The following is a 20,501-nucleotide window of genomic DNA, read 5'->3' as shown; positions in this document are numbered from 1 at the left end:
CAGCACTAGGTTGGGTTTCGTTAACGACGTGAGGATCATGACTGCTGTTAACAAGTGCTACCCCGTTATGTGTACTACTATTTAGCAAAGTCAACAACAAATACAAAAGAACCTCGACTACCAAGTAAATGCTGCTAATGCTCCCAATGAAGTCAAGCAAGCCGTGCTCTCACCAAACCGGACGCCAAGGCCGCCCCCGACGTGCGCTCCATACCGCCGCCACCGCTGCCACCAGCTGTGCGCTCCATACCGCCGCCACCGCTGCCACCACGTCGAGGGCGGCCTTGCTGTTACGTATTCGGCGGCTGGACGACAGCCGGCCCAGGAAAGAGACGACTCAAGCAGTGCCAGGAAGACAATCCCAGTTTATTCACCTTGCGGCGCGTTTTTAAGCGCTACGCAGCCAATCGCAGGTTGGCATGAAAGAAAAGAAAACAGCAAGATAACAGCAATCGGGCAATGTTATCAGAAAGCCCCGACGTAGAAAGAGGGTGAGCACTGCAAACGTTACAACTCGGCCAAAGCTACCCCTAGCGGAAGGCGTTCAAGAGGATGACGCTTCATGAACGGCTGGAGGTGGTAACAGGTAGCCAACACGTGGGCAGGTCTCCAAGCACAGCACTGACACGTTTCGCACGGTCATGTTGTCTTTGTGCACAGCGTGGGCGAAGACCCTGAGGTGCATGGTGGCACTGGTCGTTGAAGTAGCCACCGCAGAAGGAAATGGAAATGGCATTGCGCGTCGTCTGGCTGGAACACGCCCGCGAAGGTTGGCATTAAAGGCCAAGAGGAGGCAATGTCGAGAACAGGCAATGTTCAGAACGGGCACCACTCGCCGAGTGTCGATTGGCTGCAGCTCGGGAGTTGGCTGCAGGCGCCTGGAGCAGGGTTGATTTCGCCATCTGGTACGACAGGATCTGAAATGGCTGAGTGGACGAGCGGTAGAAACGCAGAAACCACGTCAAAAGCAACCTGGCGCCCAAGCTTAGAAAAGCCCGACAGTTGATTTCACTGGGAGCAGATAACGTGAAAGCCGAACACGATAGGGAAAGAAAAATATATATACTTGCGCCAAGTTGCATGCACACAAAAGAAACAAGGAACACTCAATAGGTTCGGCTAAGGCAGTCCGCATTAGCATGGTGTTTGCCTTTCTTGTGCCGCACTGAGAAATCAAATTGCTGAAGTGCTAGACTCCAACGCATCAAGCGGCTGTTTTTGTTCGACATTTGATTTAACCACACTAAAGGTGAGTGATCAGTTTCAAAAACAAATGAGGAGCCTTTAAGGTAACACGACAGCTTTTCGAGAGCCCAGACCAAGCAAGCACATTCTTTTTCAGTTGTACTGTAGGCTTGCTCGCGTGATGTTAGTTTTCGACTGGCGTAGACAAGAGGATGTTCCTCGCCCTTTTTGTTCACTTGACTTAGAACAACGCCCATTCCGCGGTCACTGGCGTCACACTGAACTAAGAAGGGGAGAGAGTAATCTGGTGCCGCGAGGACCGGTTTGCTGACAAGAATCTTTTTGATCTCGGCAAAAGCATCTTTACGAGCCTTATTCCAACTTACAATAGTTGGCTCAGTTTTGCGCAGTGCGTCTGTGAGAGGACTAGCGATATTTGCGAAGTTGGGAATGTAGCTTCTGTAGTAGTCGGCTAAACCCAAAAAGGAACGCAAGTTAGTCTTTGTTTTCGGCAAAGGAAAGCTAGTGATTGCTTCAACTTTTATTTCGGAAGGACGTCGCTTCCCTTGGCCAACAACATGCCCCAAGTAGTGGACTTCAGAGCTCGCAAGACGACATTTGGCGAGTTTGAGAGTCAAGCCTGCCTCGTGTATTCGAAGGAATACCTGCTGCAGATGTTCCAAATGCTGTTGCCAGGTGCTCGAAAAAACAGCTATGTCGTCAAGGTACGGAACAGCGAACGACTCGGCTCCTTTGAGCACTTCATGCATTAACCTTGAAAATGCGAAGGGTGCATTCTTGAGGCCAAAAGTGAGCACAAGAGGGCGATATGTGCCTGTCGGTGTCATGAAAGTGGCGAGCTTACTGGCGTTTTCCGTTAGTGGCACTTGCCAGAAACCGCGTACCAAATCTAACGTAGAAACGTACCGTGCCGCGGACACTTTCTCGATCAAGCCCTCAACGTTTGGAATGGGAAACATCTTTGTTTTTGTTATCGCATTCAATTTTCGATAATCGATGCAGGGTCGCGGTTCCTTGCCTGGACTTTCTACAATAAACATAGGTGACACATACTCGCTTTCTCCTGGCACGATTAGACCCAGTGTCAACATGTTTTGAACACAATCGTTCAGGATCTTCTCGTGACGGGGGGAAAATCTGTGCATCCTGGTTCGGAAAGGTTGGTTGGATGTTAACTCAATGTCGTGCTCCACGAGATTTGTCCTGCCGGGAGTGGGACTAAACAAGTCTCTGAAGTTGCGCACAAGCAGTTCTAACTCCTTTCTTTGCTTGTCAGTTAGAGAAGCTTGTTTAGTGACAGATTGGACTATCTCTTCTGTTGATGGGGAAGAGCAGGGCCTTGGCACTTGGGGTAGAGGAACGTTGATCTCTTCAGGCTCGTTAAGGACAATGCTCAACGTCTCACTGCGTTCGATAAAAGGCTTCATTAGATTGCAGTGATATATCGTCACATCATTGCGTTTACCGGGCGTCGTTACCAAGTAATTGGTGTCGGAGAGCTTTTGTTTAATCGTGACCGGCCCATCCCATGCTACTTCCAGTTTATTTGCCTTTGACGACCGCAGAATCAGCACTTTATCGCCTTCCTTGAAGGTTCGTGTGCGTGCGGATCTGTCGTAGTACACCTTTGAGCGTTGCTGCGCTTCTGCCATGTTTATCTGCGCCAGTTCTTGCGATTCACGTAGGCGCTTCAACAAGGTCAGCACGTACTCGACAACTGATTTGTCTACGAACTTGTCTTCCCACTTTTCTTTCAACAACGTTAGCGGGGAGCGAAGCGCTCGACCGTAAACAAGTTCCGCCGGCGTGAACCCAGTCGCTTCGTGAGTGACGGAGCGCAGAGCAAAGAGCATCGCGGGAACAGCTTCGTCCCAGTCGGCGCCTTTCTCGAAACAGAGAGCACGCAGAATGCGCTTCATTACAGAGTGAAGTTTCTCGACTGAATTACTTTGCGGATGGTAGACTGAGCTGTGGTGAACGGATATGCCGCATTTCTTCAAGAACGTCGTGGTGAGCGCGCTTGTGAACACAGAACCTTGGTCGCATTGGATTTCACTAGGAAATCCAATTCTTGCAAAGACGCCGAGTAGCGCGTTTACAACTGCAGTGGAGCTTAATTCGGGTAACACCACTGCTTCCGGGAACTTCGTAGCAGGGCAAATGAGTGTTAGCAAGTATTTGTTGCCCGCCGCTGTTACTGGTAATGGACCTACAATGTCGACAACTAATCTGCGAAAGGGTTCGCCAATCAAAGGCACTTGGACCAAAGGTGCTTTGAGTTTTTCGTTTGGCCGCCCCGTCCTTTGGCAAACGTTGCAGGAACGTACCCAGTTCTCCGATTCTTTGAAGCACATCGGCCAGTAGTAGTCGTTCAATAACCTGCTCTTGGTCTTGTTGATACCTAAATGGCCAGCCCAGCTATCGCTGTGAACCAAACCCAAAAGTGCGACTCGATACTTTTTGGGAACGACAAGCTGTTCAAAGGTTCTGCCTTTCTTGTTTTTGAATGTTCTGTACAAAATGCCTTCTTTGACTATGAACGATACGGCTCCTTTTTGTTTCCGTTTTGATTTTTCCCAGCACGTCTTCAGCGACTCGTCGTTTGCCTGCTCCATTTTGAGAGCGCTTTTGTCTAACTTTGCTAGAAGCTGAAAATTTTCACTGACTGGGTTTATCGCTTCACCTGAGAGCGCATTACCGACGGGAGTGCTGCTATCAATGGCTGGCGCGACACAATTGGCGTCGACAGGAACAGTTTCGCTTGGTGCAGTAGCTTGTGTCGGTTCACTCTGGTCTGTAATTTCCGTGTTACGGGTAGCGCTGGTAGCTTGAGCTCTTGTTTGGGACCTCGTGACGACCATTACAGGGTTAGCATTGAGTTCCAGTCCTGCATTTTGGAAGTCCCTCATTGATCGGTTAGAAAAAATGTAGGGAATTTTCTGAGGAAGTTTATCGGAAACCGCAGCATCAGTTTCGAATGTGCCGAAGGCGCCCTTCATTTCGACTCTGGCTACCGGCAAACACTTCATGTCTGGCTCTAGTGCCTGGCGTACCCATACACATGAACCTGTTAAGTTCTCGGGCTTAACAAATGACGGGTGGACGATATCAAATGTTGCTCCTGTGTCGCGCAGAACGTTGCAACTGATGCCGTTCACCTTCATGTCATATGTGTAGGGCAAGAGTAAATCGCTCTCTTCGGTTAGCAAATTGACGGAAACTGCTGGCTGTCGGCAACCGACTGCGATGTGACCCGGTTGTTGGCATTTATAGCAGACCAGCGGTTGTTTTTCTTCGAACTTGGAACTTTTCGGTTCACTCGCGTTGGCTGCATGCCCTTGGGCTGGAACACTGTCGCCTGGTTTCCCTTGGTTAGTTTCTTTCGTTCCTTTCTGAAATTTCTTGAACGCTCCTGACGGCTTCTTTCTTTGTTCTTCTGAACTTTCCATTCTACGGGAACGGTACTCGTCCGCCAAGCTGGCTGCCGTTTGCAAAGTCTCTACGTTTGGCTTGTCCTGAATCCACAGCCGCATTTGGTCCGGAATGGACGCATAAAACTGCTCGAGCGCAAACAGTTCAATCAGACGTTGCTTGTCCTCGTATGCGTTGGCACTCTTAAGCCATTCCTCTAACAAGCTCATGGATTTGTAGGCGAATTCTGAAAATGACTCCCCTTGGCCACGCCTCGTGTTACGGAACTTCATCCTCAAGGCTTCTGTTGACAAGCTGTACCTTCGCCTCAAATGAAGTTTCACTTTTTCGTAATCATAAGCATCTTCATCTGGCATTCTCGCGATTACATCGGCTGCCTCATTTGGAAGTAATGTCAACAGGCGTTGTGACCATGTCTCTTTTGCAAGTGCAGCTCTTGTACACGTCCTCTCAAAGTTGACGAGATACAAAGTGATGTCACTGCCAGCCTTGAAAGGTTGCATGTATCCTCGCATATCGAAACTGTCATTGCGTTCAAGGTTATGCAGTTGCATCTCTTTTAACTTCAGTTCTACTTCTCGTTCTTTGAGCCTTTCCGAGACTGCCCTCCAACACTCCTCGACTTCGTCGTCGTTTGCTCCGCATTTGGATATCGCTTCGATAATTGCAGGCTTCCGCATAGACTTCTGTACAGGGATACCGAGCTCTTCAGCTAGCAGCACTAGGTTGGGTTTCGTTAACGACGTGAGGATCATGACTGCTGTTAACAAGTGCTACCCCGTTATGTGTACTACTATTTAGCAAAGTCAACAACAAATACAAAAGAACCTCGACTACCAAGTAAATGCTGCTAATGCTCCCAATGAAGTCAAGCAAGCCGTGCTCTCACCAAACCGGACGCCAAGGCCGCCCCCGACGTGCGCTCCATACCGCCGCCACCGCTGCCACCAGCTTGAGTCGTCTCTTTCCTGGGCCGGCTGTCGTCCAGCCGCCGAATACGTAACAGCTGGTAATATAACGACTGGTAATATAACAGCTGGTAATACGTAACGACTCAAGCAGTGCCAGGAAGACAATCCCAGTTTATTCACCTTGCGGCGCGTTTTTAAGCGCTACGCAGCCAATCGCAGGTTGGCATGAAAGAAAAGAAAACAGCAAGATAACAGCAATCGGGCAATGTTATCAGAAAGCCCCGACGTAGAAAGAGGGCGAGCACTGCAAACGTTACAACTCGGCCAAAGCTACCCCTAGCGGAAGGCGTTCAAGAGGATGGCGCTGTACGTTTTTCATCATGCAATACCAACTAGCCCAAAGTTTCACTCTTCTAAATAATGGTGTTTGTTCATTTCTGAGGCTTAAACTATCTTCACTTACTGTGCAGTTCAAAAAAAAAATTTTTAAATTACATTGCCGGTGTTCAATTAATTGAAGTATTTCTTCGTGTGAGTGCATTTACTGCAAGAAGTCCTGCTAGCTTTCATATCATCGCACCCGATTTTATGATGTGGTGTATAGGTGCGAAGTATTCTGAAAAAAACAAAATAATTAAAGGGGAGAGAGGGTTTCTTTATATCTGGGAAGTCAAGATATTTGGTTACGGGACCAGGTTTCCAAGTTGGTGAAAAATGTACGTGGCATTGTTTGCACATAAAGGTAACCATGTATCGGAGGCTAGATGAGTGCTGCTTCTAAGATTATGCTCACTCCCTTGATGCAAAGCGTTGGGCGGGCTCCGACAAGTGGTAATTCACTTATGAAAAAATTTAATACCATGTTTGTATCGCTGCATTGCTTTCAGATTTTTGCATAGAATTTAAAACCGTCATGAAAAAAAAAAATTTTTTTTTCGTAACAGAAACGGAACGGCACCTTTCTCAGTAGAATGAAACTAAAGCAAACAATTTCTTTCGGACGCCTGGTTCTTGTGCGCCAACAATTATTCTCTTGTCTCTCTTTGTTTATCGCAGAGAAGCCAACCTGCACGCTGGACATGCAGGATGTCCCCATGATCGCATTCGGCACCGCCCTAGTGAATCCGGCCTTTCGAACGATGGTGAGTTATCGGAGCCCTGGCTTTCACGGTTCCTGGAAGTTCTTTTTTCATATAAGTGTGGTGAGGCTAAGCAACCTTTTTTTTTCTCCCAAATCAAAACACTGCAATAAAAAACACATCAAAGTTCTATTAAAAAAATTTACTGGTACCGCAGTGCTAGCTGGTATGTCTGTTTGGCGTCGTCATGATGTGTGTATCTCATATAATAGGTAGTTTGTAGATTTTTCTGATGTTCATGCTTTTAGCTTAATTGTTCTTGCAAAAGCAGCACAAGTGCCTTGTAGTCATAATTTTTTGCAGAATAAATAGTTTTCTGAACATTATTAGCAGGGACCGCTCACAACAGAGATAAAAAGCAGAGTCAAAAAGCAGTTTGTGAGTGAATGATTTAGTCAAGGTAATAAAGAGTCAATTAATACCAATATAAATGAAGTAAATCTAATGTTTCTTTTTTTTCAATGTCAGCAGGTTACAGGTAAAATCTGTTATCAGTATTGGCTATAATTAAAATATTTTCTTGTCAGAAAACTTTGTTTATACTACGATCACATGTAACACGTTGCTTACTGCCAATCTATTGTTACATCTGACATATTTTGTAATTTGCCATGCTTGATTCAGTGTTGCACATGCGAGAAATATATCTACTTTTTTGTCCCAGCTACAAAGCCTCAAGGACCCGGAAGTGCTTGAAAATGTGATGGCAGCGAATCCTGCCTTGGCTGATGATCCAGTTGCCGTTGGTAAGAAGTTTTTGCATTTTCTACAAAAAGCAAAAGAGTGCAATGCCAGTGCTTTCGAATGGCATTATATTACTAACGAGTCCTCACGCGACAGGTTTTCTACTTTGGTTGACGAGCGCCTGAACGATCAACAATTTCGAAGGAGTACCTTGGGGTGGTTTGTGTGTAGGTCTCTCGCTTATCTGCTGCCTTTTCTTTTCATAATTATGGTTAATCAAGGACATTATTATCATTCTTCTCTGCTTGTCTACAAGAAGCGCTTAACCTTAAAATTTCGTATTGCTCTTGGCAACTTTGTACTACTATTGGCCTATCGTGTTCATATATTTCTTTCATTGTATCATGGTCATCTGCAATGGACAGTTTTATGTGCCCTGCCTTCTATTGCGCAAGATAAGATCGGCAATACAGTCGAACCACTTATAACAATACTCAAGTGCCACGAAAAGTTCATCGTTATAACCGATTGTTGCTATAAGCGTGCTACAAGTCCCTGTAGTTCCGCTTGTACTTGATCAATTTTTAAAAAATTATGAAAATAAATTCGTGAGGCACTTAGTTATAGTGTGGTAGCATTTTGACGAATACGTAGTACTTAGAAAAGAGTTGGATGGCCTTTAAAAAAAAAATCATAAACACGTGCTGTTTGGGAAACGTGTCAATAAAAATTTAAATGCGTACTGATCCAAAAAAGAAAGGCATCCACAAAAGGCATCCATGTTTCAGTTTGTTCTTAAGTTTTTCAGTGGTCCGATCAAACTACTTGTTTCTGCTGCATGGCGCTGCCTCTATATTAATGTGACATTGTGATCTCTCATCTCATCGTCCATGTTGATACCTGCCAATCACTTGATCAAGCTTTTCCTTTTCTTTTTCAACCCTAGGCATCCTTCAAGATCCGGAGCTCATGACACTGCTGGCAAACCCAAACTTCCTCCGAAAGTATGTTGCTCGATGTGAAATCGTTTCGTCGCACACGCTGACCAATTTCTGTCGAATAGCCGTGCATTTGCCCTTGCTTCTCAATCTTCACTTCTCGTACCTTACCAGGCATAGGTCACTTCTGTGTGTTGTTGGCACTGAGTCGACGGCAGCAACTCTCACGCGAAAATCGCCTTGTAAAATGAACCTTTAACAAAAAAAAATGATGATGTTTACACTCACGTCTTTGTTGCTGAAGTATTATTGCATGAACTTGTAAGCTGATATGTTTAATACGGCATGAATATTTAAATGATACTCATGCCGTTTAGATTAAATTTACATTTGTAGAATGTAAAGGACGCTCCATCAGATTTATGCTAAAGGGAGGCCAAAATATCATAGCTCCAGCATCGAGCATAAGTAATCACTTTCAGTTTGTTTTCTTGACAGCTGACCCAAAGGTCTCAATATGGAATCCTGTCTTAGGTTGCTGGCAGCCCCGCCACGGTGGTCTAGTGGCTAAGGTACTCGGCTGCTGACCCGCAGGTCGCGGGATCAAATCCCCGCTGTGGCGGCTGCATGTCCGATGGAGGCGGAAATGTTGTAGGCCCGTGTACTCAGATTTCGGTGCACGTTAAAGAACCCCAGGTGGTCAAAATTTCCGGAGCCCTCCACTACGGCGTCTCTCATAATCATATGGTGGTTTTGGGACGTTAAACCCCACAAATCAATCATTATGTCTTAGGTGGCCACATTATCGATGGAGACACAATGGTAGAGGCAGGCGTGCTTAGATATAGGTGCATGTTAATAAAACCCAGATGCTCCAAACTTTCGAAGCCCTCTACTATGGCATCTCTTGTAATCATGTGGTTTTGGGACGTCAAGCCCCAACAAGTATTATTATTATTCAAACGATTCCCTTTCATTTTTTGTGCCCAGTACCTTTAAGTTTAGTGTAACACATTGAATTGAGATACTGTACGCAGAATGGCCGAAAGTCACCCCGCTTTGGTGGAAGCGGCAGTGCAGATCGCTGTGTCATTTCACGAAGAAGGCGCCGCCTCTGGGCGTTCCACGTCGCCGCCGCCCGAAGTGTCCTACTCTCTCGAGGCTTTGAGCGACGATGAAGAGCTCGAGGGACAGCTCGAACAGGTACGGTGAACATTGATGGCACTGTTTCGGTATAGTGAAAGCCCATCAATACGTACCTGCCGGGTAATGCCTAATAATTATGCATTAACCATAGTACACATTAACCAGCAAGTACAAATTCTCATCTTCTCATTTGCGCCATCTCCGGCAACAATGAAATATAACTACAGTGGCAAAGCAAGTACCGTATTTACGCGCATAATTTGTGCCCTCACATAATTTTCACACCCCTGATAGTCTTCCAGCTTTATACGGGAAAAAATATTTACTTGCATATTTCGCGCTCCTCGACCCCACTCGAGCCAGCTCGCCGGCAAGTGCACCTTACGACCTTTAGATGCTTCGGCTAGGTGAGAGCAATTCAACAGGCTGCGAGTGCGAAATTCCTTTTTCCAAGGACTTCCCCCCCAACTGGGGTCCCTAGAGTACCAGAGCTGAACACAAACCTGTTGGCAGGTGTCTGGAACTGCTTGAGCATTTGCTTCCCCGTACCGCCCAATCTCTACCACTGCGATGATAGAGGTATTTAGCGGCCGGCTTTCTGCTGAGGACCTGTTCCACCAACTGTTTCCCTCATCGTCTGCATTCGCGCTGCAAGGCACGCTTGGTCGATTTTGGAAGTGGAGGTTTCGCCATCCGGCTGATGCTTTTTGACGGTTCCCTTGTGATGCGCTGCAGTAATTATATATACGGCGAAATTGAAGCTCCCTGTTGTGACTTTCGCTGAATAAAACGGGAAGCATGCCGCCGCAAAGCACTTCAAGGGGACGTATTTTAACGTGACGACCGGCGCAGTAGGTACGCAAAAAAGCAGGAGAATGCGCGCTTGATAATGCAAGTTTCCTGCCATTGAAGGAGGCCTTTTCAATTATGTGTGGATGCTTAGTTCTTCCAGTATCGCCATGTCATGGTACCTAGTTTCTCCCAGCATTGTCGAAGGAGCTTCAACAAAGTGGGGCTTTGAATGCGCTCGACGGAACCGAGAATGATGCGCTTCGGGAGGGCGGTGGATGCAACCGCGACATTGATTCCCAATCGGACTTCGCGATGAGTGATTCCCGCTAAACCGCGCGTGACCGGATCTGACTGATTAAACTACGAGCTAATTCTTTCAAAATTAACATGTACACTTCGTTTGTGCTCCAATCTATTTCTATTTTTTTAATGTAAATACTGAGCGAGTTAGGACTTTCGCACACTATTTCGTATAGGCTCGTGAAAACCCTGCGTAATTTGTGCACCCCCTTCTCGTTGCCCCAAAATCGCGAGAAAAAGTGCGCAAATGATGCAAGTAAACACGGTACTGCCTATAGGTGCCCACCACAAAGCTTTTTCTTTCTTTTTACCAAAATGCAGAAAAGATTTTGGCACTCTTGCACGACAGTCCGATAGCACCCGGTGACGATGCCAAGGGGCATTTCGAAGCTGTACAGCAGCACCCGGGTTGCATGCCCGGGATACGCAGGGACTGGCATAGCAGCAGCAGGGACATAATCGGCAGTCTGCAATACATGCGTACTGCGATCAGCATACTTAGTGGAACTTGGCATTTTGTTTTCTTCTTATACCACGGTACAGTTGTAAGCAGCCGATCGTTTAACGGCTAGTTGCGTGCAGTGATTCGCTTACTTGACGATCGCCGTGACTGGCAAGTCGCTGCTGTACATACGTCCACTTCAGAATGCACATATGTGGCCAGTAGCCTGTTGGGTTAATGCGGCGATGACAAGTCTGCCACAAGCGATGCGCATTCCGTGATGCTATAACAGTCCTGACGATGGGCAAAGGCGCGTTTGGGCTGTGGCACAAGAAGAGCATGCAATGTGGTTACAACAGCGCTACGCTTGTTGTGTTGCACGTGTGTGCTTAACGCGATACCATTAATATCTCGGAGTTTCTCGGTGCCCGCGACCCGTAACGCTCGATTCCAGAATAGCAAGCCACTTTTGCTTCTGCAAACGCAGTGCGTGCAAAATGATTACGGTCCTGCACAATGAGGCTGCAGCGATAGGCAGTTTGACGCGTTCAGGTAGTCTGCTATTAAAAGGGTTCAGTAGGCTAAAGTTCAGCTTTGCTACATGCGTCCCCCAAGGGATAGCTAAGGATACGTAGTGTGATAAGGCTTTTTGTCGACGATAAGGCATAGTATCGGCATGTTTCTATGTGGTTGCCACCCCGCCTTCGTTCTTGCCTGATGATTACCTGCAAAGACGTCGATCTCCACACTTTTCGAAGCAACGAAAAACCATTTGCAGCATGTTGCAGCGTTGAAAGCTTAGCAACGCAGTAAACTTTTATGGAAAATAAAGTAGGCTTGTGCGAATAGTGAATTTTATGTTAAAAGCAAATTGAAGGCGAATAGTGATTTTGGTCAAATAATTTCGATAGTATGTATATCGCATGTTATCAAGTTAAATGGACATATTTTTCATGACCTACCTACCCTGCACAATATTTTCAAAAATTTGAAACAAGGGCTGCGCTCATGCCGTTTTTTTGCATCAATGAAAGCAGAAAAAACTTTAAATAGTAGCAAAATTTGACTTTCGGCAGAATGCAAGTGATAGCCTGTAAAGTGTGTTACTTTTTTAAAATTTGCTAAACTTGGAGCATATAAGTCAATATAACAAGCTTTCAAACTTTACATTCCAATTATTGTATGCTTAAATAGGTACTTTCACAGCTTAGCATCACTCCACTGAATTGAAACGACCTTTACAGGATGTCACATGTGGATTAATATGCACCTATTTGTGGTTTCGAATACTAGTTCGAAATTTTCAATAAGTTAAGTTTGGTTCGAAGCAACTTTGAATACTGTATTATTCGTTCAAATATTCGCACAACCTTAAGAAAAAGTGATCACAGTTTGTAGCTGGTATGCACTCAGCGGTAGGCATAGGATGAACCCATATGGCTTAAGCAGTCACGGAATGCACTTATCTCTATGGGACTTAGTCGGGGATTCGTCGCAACTACGTTTTAACCGTTAGTATGTTTAAAGCGGGTAAGAATTCATGAGGCTTGACTGTATTTAGGTGAGAACCTGAGATACCCTATCACAATCAACAAGTTATCGATGTCATTACGAATTTTGTGAAAAGTCATCATTATGGGATGAAGTCGGCAATATCTGTGACGTCATCGTGACATCTCTATGATGCTATGTAACATGAGATCGCACGATAATGTCATCAAATAACTTTGTGAACGGTAGGCCAATCGAGCAAGCATTCCAACACCACATGAGGTGCAGATGACTCTGATTGCAGTGGCATTCATAAACTACGTGGATGCCAAAAGCTTTCAGTGGGGAATCAATACAATCAACTGGGAAGAAAACAAGAGGTGGCTTTCACCTTTGAGTCAGCTTAGGCAACTTCCTACAATTGTATATGCATCAGCAATGTCGCATATTATTGCCAATATAACAGGCCTTTTCTGACTTCAACCTCATTGTTAACAAGATATTAGAGCTCTAATGTTTGATATTTTTGATGGACTTTCTTTACTGTTGGCATGCATATTTAATTGTTATCGCATATCTTCCCTACCAGGCGTGTTCCATCCGACTCTTTGACGTCTTGATCAGCACTTGTGCTTCCAATGCACTCTCTCTTCCCCGCAGCCAGCAGCAGCCGGGAGCGGCTTGTTCTCGCCCAACCGCATCACGCCGGCACAGCTGGCTGCTGCACTAGCCGCAGCCGCAGCCAATCCGGGAGGCTCCGGATCGTCCTCGCCACCGGCAGCCTCTGGTAGCCCCCTGATTCCTCCCTCGCCGCGGCTGCATGCGCCACCTTCGACGCCGAGGAACCCGATAACTTCGGATATGCTCAACAGTGCGGTGCAGACGGCGTTGGGGTCCCTGGCTCCTCCACTGAACGCAAGTGCAGCTGCACCGCCGGTAAGTGACGCCTGAGTAACCTTTTTAGTGTAGGCCTGTTCCAGTATTTGGGTGCTTGAAATACTTCAGCAGTTACTGCAATATTCAAGTTTTGTTCAATGTTAATTTAGAATTTTCAGAATTACCAGTCATTGTAAATGAACGAATTGGCATGTTTCATTGCCTGTAATCTGCCTGAAAAGGTGGTTCCATTGCACTGTACACACCTCTGTGCCACAAGACTGCCTATTCAGAAAAAGATGTGACTCTCACTAAACATACTTAGGGGCTTGTGCATATTACTTGCACCCCGATTAATTTTTAAATTTTATTTAGAAGTTTGAAAGCATGTTCAAGGGGTGTATATATGCTTAGTATGGCAAGTTTTAAAATGTAATATAATTTGATACATATTTTGCACCCTACTACTTTTCAAACTGTGATAATTTTCAAATTCACTTATATTATTCGTTATAACATTCGCTTCAACTTCGCTTCACACAAGCCTATTTTTAAGCTTACGATTGTGAGTGTTAGATTGCAAAAAAAAATTAAGAGTTTTTGTGAAGCCTTCTTCACTACCGTATATACTCGCATAATGATCGCACTTTTTTTTTTTTCAAAAAATTGACTTCAACTTCGGTATACAGACATTACGCGGTGTAAATTTTCCGTGAAAAAAATATTCTGAGCACCGGAAACGCTAACTAGTCACTGTTCAGAATTCTTACGGTAGCTATCATGAACATAACCAAAAGTAAAAGTAAATTAAGCCTTACCTTTGTAATAAAATGCATGCATTACGCAGGAACTACATGCATGGCACACTGCCCTTTTATTTTTTACCTCTCTGAACCCATAACGTTCATTCAGACTCCGAAGCATCAATGGCGTCAGTGTCGTCGCTGCACGATTCCCTGTCAGAACTGGCAGCATCTTCACTGTCCCACAGAGGGTCATTTTCCGTTTCGTCGAGCGCGTTGGAAATGCCAGCGACAGTTCATTCCGCCGCATGAAGCGTGTCGTCCAGCCGGAACTGGCGCGGAAGTCCTTTGTGGCTATTCCCAGCCTCCGGGAAACTGTGCACGCCTGCATCCGTATGATGTCTAATGATACTGCATAACCGTCCTTGCGCATGTCCTTCACGTATTCGAGGACTGCCTTTTCAATGTCAGGGAACTTGCCAGATTTGGGTCCGCGGAAAGCCCATCGCGTGCTGTTAGTAGCCATGAGCATGTCGCGCTGTTTTTTCCAATATCGAATCCGGATTTTGTCGACGCCGAAATGTCTGCCGGCAGCGCAGTTGCCGTGCTCTAGTGCGTAGTCAAGCGCCTTCAGCTCGAACGCGGCTGTAAAGCTCGCATACCACCCCATGGTGAAACGGTGCCTCAACAGACGATCACAAAGCACACACAAAAAAAAACGTGGTCTCGGGAAAAAAGAAAAAACAGTGCTGCGGGATGAACACAGGTCAAACAACAGGCGGCCACCGCTGTAACAGTGCGGGATGTCAAAACAGACATGGCGGCTGACGGAGCAAAGCACTCCGTGGAGCGAAGCCACCGCATTTTTTTTTCTTCTTTGCGTCAGTTATGGAGCTTTTGAGTACGTTGCGCCCGTGAAAACAGTTTCTTCTATCTAAATAAGGAATGCTTTCATTTAAATCAGTAAATTTACGGCACTAGCATAGTGATGCCCGCTTTCAGATCACAGAAACAATGATAGGCGCGTTCAGCTAGACTTGGCACAAGACATGTCGAAGCGACAAGTTCAGGGTGCGATCATTTCGCGGGAAAAAAAGATTGGTATTTAGACAACAAAATTTAGGGGTGCGATCATTATGCGAGTGCGATCATTACGTGAGTACATACGGTGCTTGCTGAATACCAGAGATCAGTGGTGGAAGTGCTGCTCCGATTGCTCCAAACTGCTCCAAAAGAAAAATGCTGCTCTACGCTGCTCCAATGTGCAATATTTGCTAGTAACTGCTCCGAAGTGGTGTTCGTAAACTAAAAAGAATGAACTTGAACCATGTGACCATTGAATGAGCCTAAACGAAAACAATAGCAAACTGGTCACACCATCATCCTAGCATGCTACTCAGTGGCGTGAAAAGAGAAAAATCACAAGGGGTGACACAAATCAGGTCATGGGGGCTATTTAGATTTCAATTATAGGTTGTATCTTTATTTATATCAGAATCAAATAATGCTTTGAAATAATTAAAAAAAGAATGGGGTCCAAGCTTGAGTAATGGCATTGTTCTGTTCATTATCTTTTTTAACCTTCTTACGAGTTCCATAATTCACACAGCTGAGCAGCATTTAACACAAGTATGCAGTACCTGTGTTAATAAATAGTCTTTGAAAAGTTGATTGCACTCTTCTTGACTCGTAACTCAATCATATGACGAGCTATAGCTAAATCCCAAGGAGGAAACTTGCGAGGGTCGTCCTCTCCAGGCTGTACAGAAGAGAAGTCCGGACCCCCATGACGCCCCCATGATCTTCGCCAATGATGTGGCACTCTGTCCTCAGTCTATCCCTTCCTGTTTCCATATTTCACCTCGCGCTACGAAAAATTCTTTCAAATGCATCACCAACAAGCCCACATTGCAACTTTTGCCGACTACTGCTTGTATACTAGCTGCGTTCTATGGCATGCTGCATGTTTAATAATAAATATAAACATTTATGAAATGTCAGGAGTTGTTGGGAACATGCATCTGCTCCGAAAACACCGTAGCAGGTCTAAACTAGAAATTTTCGTGCTCCGAAGACACTCAAGGCTGCTCCAAAGCACCATTTTTTTTCTGCTCCAGAATCTGCTTCAAAAAGCAAAACGTTGCTTCCATCGCTGAGCGCTTTAAGATAATCGGTAACTTTAGTTATTGCACACACAGAGGAGGCGGGGCATAAAATACCGCCAAGAATACTAAACACAGTGCAAGCATGACGTGTGTCAAAACTCAATTGGTTATCCAGGATTCAAAGCTGCCTAATGTTGACTAGTGCTGACTACCATGGGATGCAAAGGTAAAGCATTTCTCTTAGTAGACTCCCTTTAAACGAAATCTGAAGGGACCAGGAAAATGTGTTTCCTTTAAGAGGAGTTTCGTTTACCGAGAGATAAATAGGGGTATACTGTTCAAGTACCAAAGCAAACATATTAGCAGCAGTTGTTCCATTTAAGCAGCAATTTCATTCAAGAGAGTTTCGTTTAATAGGAGTCTACTGTATGAAAAGTTGCATCTCCCATGGTGGGACGCCGGTTAAGGGGCTCACCTCCTGACTTGACGGTCACGTGTTCGACCTCGCCTGCGGTGGTGGCATTTCGATGGAGGTAAAACGCTAGTCTCATGTATTGTGCTGTGTCACTGCACATTAAAAAACGCATGCTTACTGAAATTTTCAAGAGCCTTGCACCAAGGTGTGCCTCACAATGAGATGGTGGTTTCGGCACTTAAAACTCAAGATATAGTATTCGTGTGGAATTACTTATGAATTTTTTTTAACACGAAAGTGTTTTATGTTGGGGCCCACTGAAATTGCAGTGACGTATTTCTGTCACAGAAGTAAGGTAAAAAAAAATGAGCATATTCAGAAGACAAAGAAAAAAGAGTTTTGTCAATGGGATTTGAACCCATTACCGCTGGGTTCGGGACATCAAATGCAGGGTGCGCTATCCTCTGCACCACGTTCGTATATATATATATATATAGTGGGAGTAATAATTCAATGGGCCAGTTAGTCTTCGTGAAGGTATGAGATATGGCACAATGGGAGCGTTGTCAACAAGGATAAATATATTTATTTCCCAACAGTTTCGGGAGGGGTCCTCCCTTCATCAGGGGCTGAGATATATATATATATATGCTTTTAAAGATGCACCTTTTATGTCTACCACTGTCCTCTGACAGCGTTCGTGGTAAAGCGCAGTAATGCATCATGACCGGGGTATTCACCATTAGTTCCTTCAACGCATCATTGCTAAGCGTTCGTCCCATTCGGCACGTTTCGTAGGAGAAGTGCAATATTGTCAATGCCTTTACAAAACCGTAGGTGGCGACCTTACTACAGGTGTCGGAGTCGCTCATAGCATCCATCCATTACAAACAGTTATGAGACGCCCGCGGGCTTCGTCTGGCTTTAACCCTGCGTTCCCCACGTTCGATATCCCCACGAACAATCGAGGCTGGCCAAAGGGAAGGCGCGACATGCGTTGCGTTCTGCTCTCGTCGCACAGTAGTGTTTACTTCAACATGCTGTGAGTAGGCGACCTTGGACCAAGTTTGGCGTCCAACCAGTCACGCTTTTCTGGCTGTTACACAGTTTTATCTGGTTCAGCTCTTGCCCTTAATTACTAGAGCTATCACAAGCATCTATGACCTCGAGGATTTGTTTTAATCAGTAGTGATGGACGTTAGTCGTCGGAATGGAGATGTATGACTAAGGGGCAACATGGATTCATCCAGGTTAAGCAGTGCTGTAGCTGTCAAACACCAATAGACATTGTGCAAGCTCTGTTATGTCATTGAACAGTAAACATTTGAACTACTTCTCTAAGAACACATTTTACTTTCGTGTTTTACCTATTTTTATCATGGAGAGGTCAACCATGTTTTTTTTTATTTGACTGCTTGACTTGAGTGAGTGGGTCGAATGGAAGGATATGGAACACATCTATTTGTCTAGGTATGCATATTTACTATTCATTGGTCTGGTTGTGTGATTATAGATACCTATCTACTTTTACATGAGCTTTCAAATCACCTTCCGCGATATTTATTTGGACGATACAAGGGGCAACAGCTGCGTCAATTGCACTGATTCAATGCAATTCTTTATTTTTGCATCATGCTGTGCCACAACTGTGAAATATGTCAAAATTACACCGCCAAGCTGTGTTAGAATTCCCAATCTGCAGCCTCAAAATATTCTCATTTGCGCTAGTTTATCAAGAAAAAGAGGCCATGTTGGCCAGCTACAGTTCTGACATAATTATCAAATCCTATCACATGCAAAGAATAGCTGTAGCTTTATGCTGATGATCAAAAACTCTTTTTCTGCTGTTTCCAATGCTGCTTTACAGTAGCACATGAGAATTAGAGAAAAAAGTAATCGTAAAAAATGTAAAAGATGCTGAAATTATCTTACAGGCGATGCAGTGGTTGTGGGGACACTGTTATTGCTTACACCATGGGTTAGTTCAGCATGCTGTTCTTAATGAAGTATCAGACTCACGTGCACTGCGCAAAAGAGTTAGCTGATGTTGAATGGTTTTTGTACACCTCTGTGTTTACTGTTATTAAAGAAACCTTCTTTTTTTCATTCTGCTTCTAATTTTGGATTTGTCACTAAAAATAATGACGCTTTCTTTCTTGTAACATGATACAAGTATGGAATTTCCTGCTCCAAAAGTGGCACTGCCCTGCTATAAAAATTACTCCACATTCTGCGTTTCATTTATGAAAATGAGAGTTCATTAGAGAAAGCAGAAATATCGGCCTGACCGATTTCAAGAAACTGTAATACGACATCTGTGGTGCCGTATCTTGTATGCGCAGGCGTCATCGCCCGCAGGAGCCGCTCCAGCCGAAGTGACAGATCCTGCCGTTACATATCAGGTTCGTAAATCTCTTTCCCGCACACAGAGTTCTGACAGTCGGTGAATGGTTTCAATGTGTGTCTGGCGTAGTGCTGCGCTACGCTTTTGCATGGGGTTTTTTAAGGAAATGTTATAGCTGTTTGACATTCTAGGTGTTCAAATTTAAGCTTTATGGTTTTCTTCAAACTCAGCACTGGTTGGTTTGTGAGAACCACTTCTTGAGACTAGATACGTATCCAGGGGGACATGAAGGGATACAACGAATATCGCCTTCAGCCACGAAATCAACTGAAGCTTAATAATTAACCTTTAATGACCGCGGAAAGCGGGTATATTTTTATTTAAAAGTTGGAGGCAGTCGACTTTCAGCACAGTTCCGCTTGACAGAACTCTTTTATACTCTATGTTGTTTATACTCTATGTAGTTTGCATGCTGACACCGGCAAGGTGGCGAGGACCTGCGCAATGCCCCTGATAGGACTAGCGGTCATTGCTTGCTCTTGCCAGCTGGTAGTAAAGCATTACCGTCATCTTTGCCCATGCCTTCGATGCCTTGTCAGATTGAACGACACACGCATTTTGACTCTGAACAGTAGGGAGCCCTCACTATATTGCATGCGTAGTCATCCGAATCGCAATTAAACTTATAGATGATTGTGCTTTTTAAATGAGAGCTGCTAGTGTAGCATTCAGGTCAGATTGCAAGAGTGATTACTAGTTTCATAAATTTACTCTTATTGTAGTTATTTTTGACTTTCTGAAGTCCATGCTTAAGATGAGGTTTTGAGGGAAACTTTTGGGCACTGTAAATAGGACGAGAATGTAGTAGCTGGCAATGTTTATTAGAGCTGTACGCATTCCAGTGACTGCAACAGTTCCACCATTGATGACATGTTCAGCTTTTGTTGTAGCAGGCGTTAGTACTGTTTTGAGTTAACTGTAGAGATGGCACCGATTATGGACACACAAGATCTAGTGTCAAGTACCGTAATTACTCGAATCTAACGCGCACCTTTTTTCTGGTTAAGCGAGTTCATAAATCGAATGCGCGTTAGAATCCAGTACGAAAAAAAAAAAGGAATATGGTCATTCTATTACCATCGGCATTCCAAAATGGCCGCGCCCTACGTGCGTCGGCATGGCGCGTCGGCCATTTCTGCCTATGTGTTTCTCATGTGCGGCACTTCGTACATGTGCTGAGGAGTTCATCATCTTGTAGTGCATTAGCATCGACGGCATGGAAGGGCCGACTTCAAAAACTCGAGTGCACTATGATGCCGCTTTTAAAAGAAAAGTCATCGCGTGTGCAGAAACAGACGGAAATCGGGCCGCATCGCGATCGTTCGGAGTTCCCGAAACGTGCGTGCGGTACTGGCGAAACAAAAGCGAAAGATTGTCGACAGCAAAGCTTCACGCAAAGGCTTCAGTGGACCACAGCAGGGTCGGTTTCCGCAAATTGAAGAGCTGCTCGGCGAGTATGTGCTTGAGCAGCAAGCGG

General features: G+C 45.1%; 1 protein-coding gene across 1 annotated transcript in view; it reads left to right on the top strand.

Annotated features, from left to right (window-relative positions):
* The window catches only part of LOC119166988 (ubiquitin-like protein 7), a 47,217-nt gene that overhangs the window by 15,881 nt on the left and 10,835 nt on the right, over window positions 1–20,501 (top strand). Inside the window, exons 3-8 of the mRNA XM_037418390.2 lie at window positions 6,606–6,691; window positions 7,353–7,434; window positions 8,319–8,376; window positions 9,348–9,513; window positions 13,142–13,417; window positions 18,963–19,022. Of these exons, the coding sequence (XP_037274287.2) occupies window positions 6,606–6,691; window positions 7,353–7,434; window positions 8,319–8,376; window positions 9,348–9,513; window positions 13,142–13,417; window positions 18,963–19,022 (728 nt within the window). The remainder of the gene's footprint in view (window positions 1–6,605; window positions 6,692–7,352; window positions 7,435–8,318; window positions 8,377–9,347; window positions 9,514–13,141; window positions 13,418–18,962; window positions 19,023–20,501) is intronic.

Source organism: Rhipicephalus microplus, chromosome 6 (genome assembly GCF_043290135.1).
Source record: "Rhipicephalus microplus isolate Deutch F79 chromosome 6, USDA_Rmic, whole genome shotgun sequence".
Classification (NCBI taxonomy): Eukaryota; Metazoa; Arthropoda; class Arachnida; order Ixodida; family Ixodidae; genus Rhipicephalus; species Rhipicephalus microplus.
This window is presented reverse-complemented; position numbering and strand designations above follow the sequence as displayed.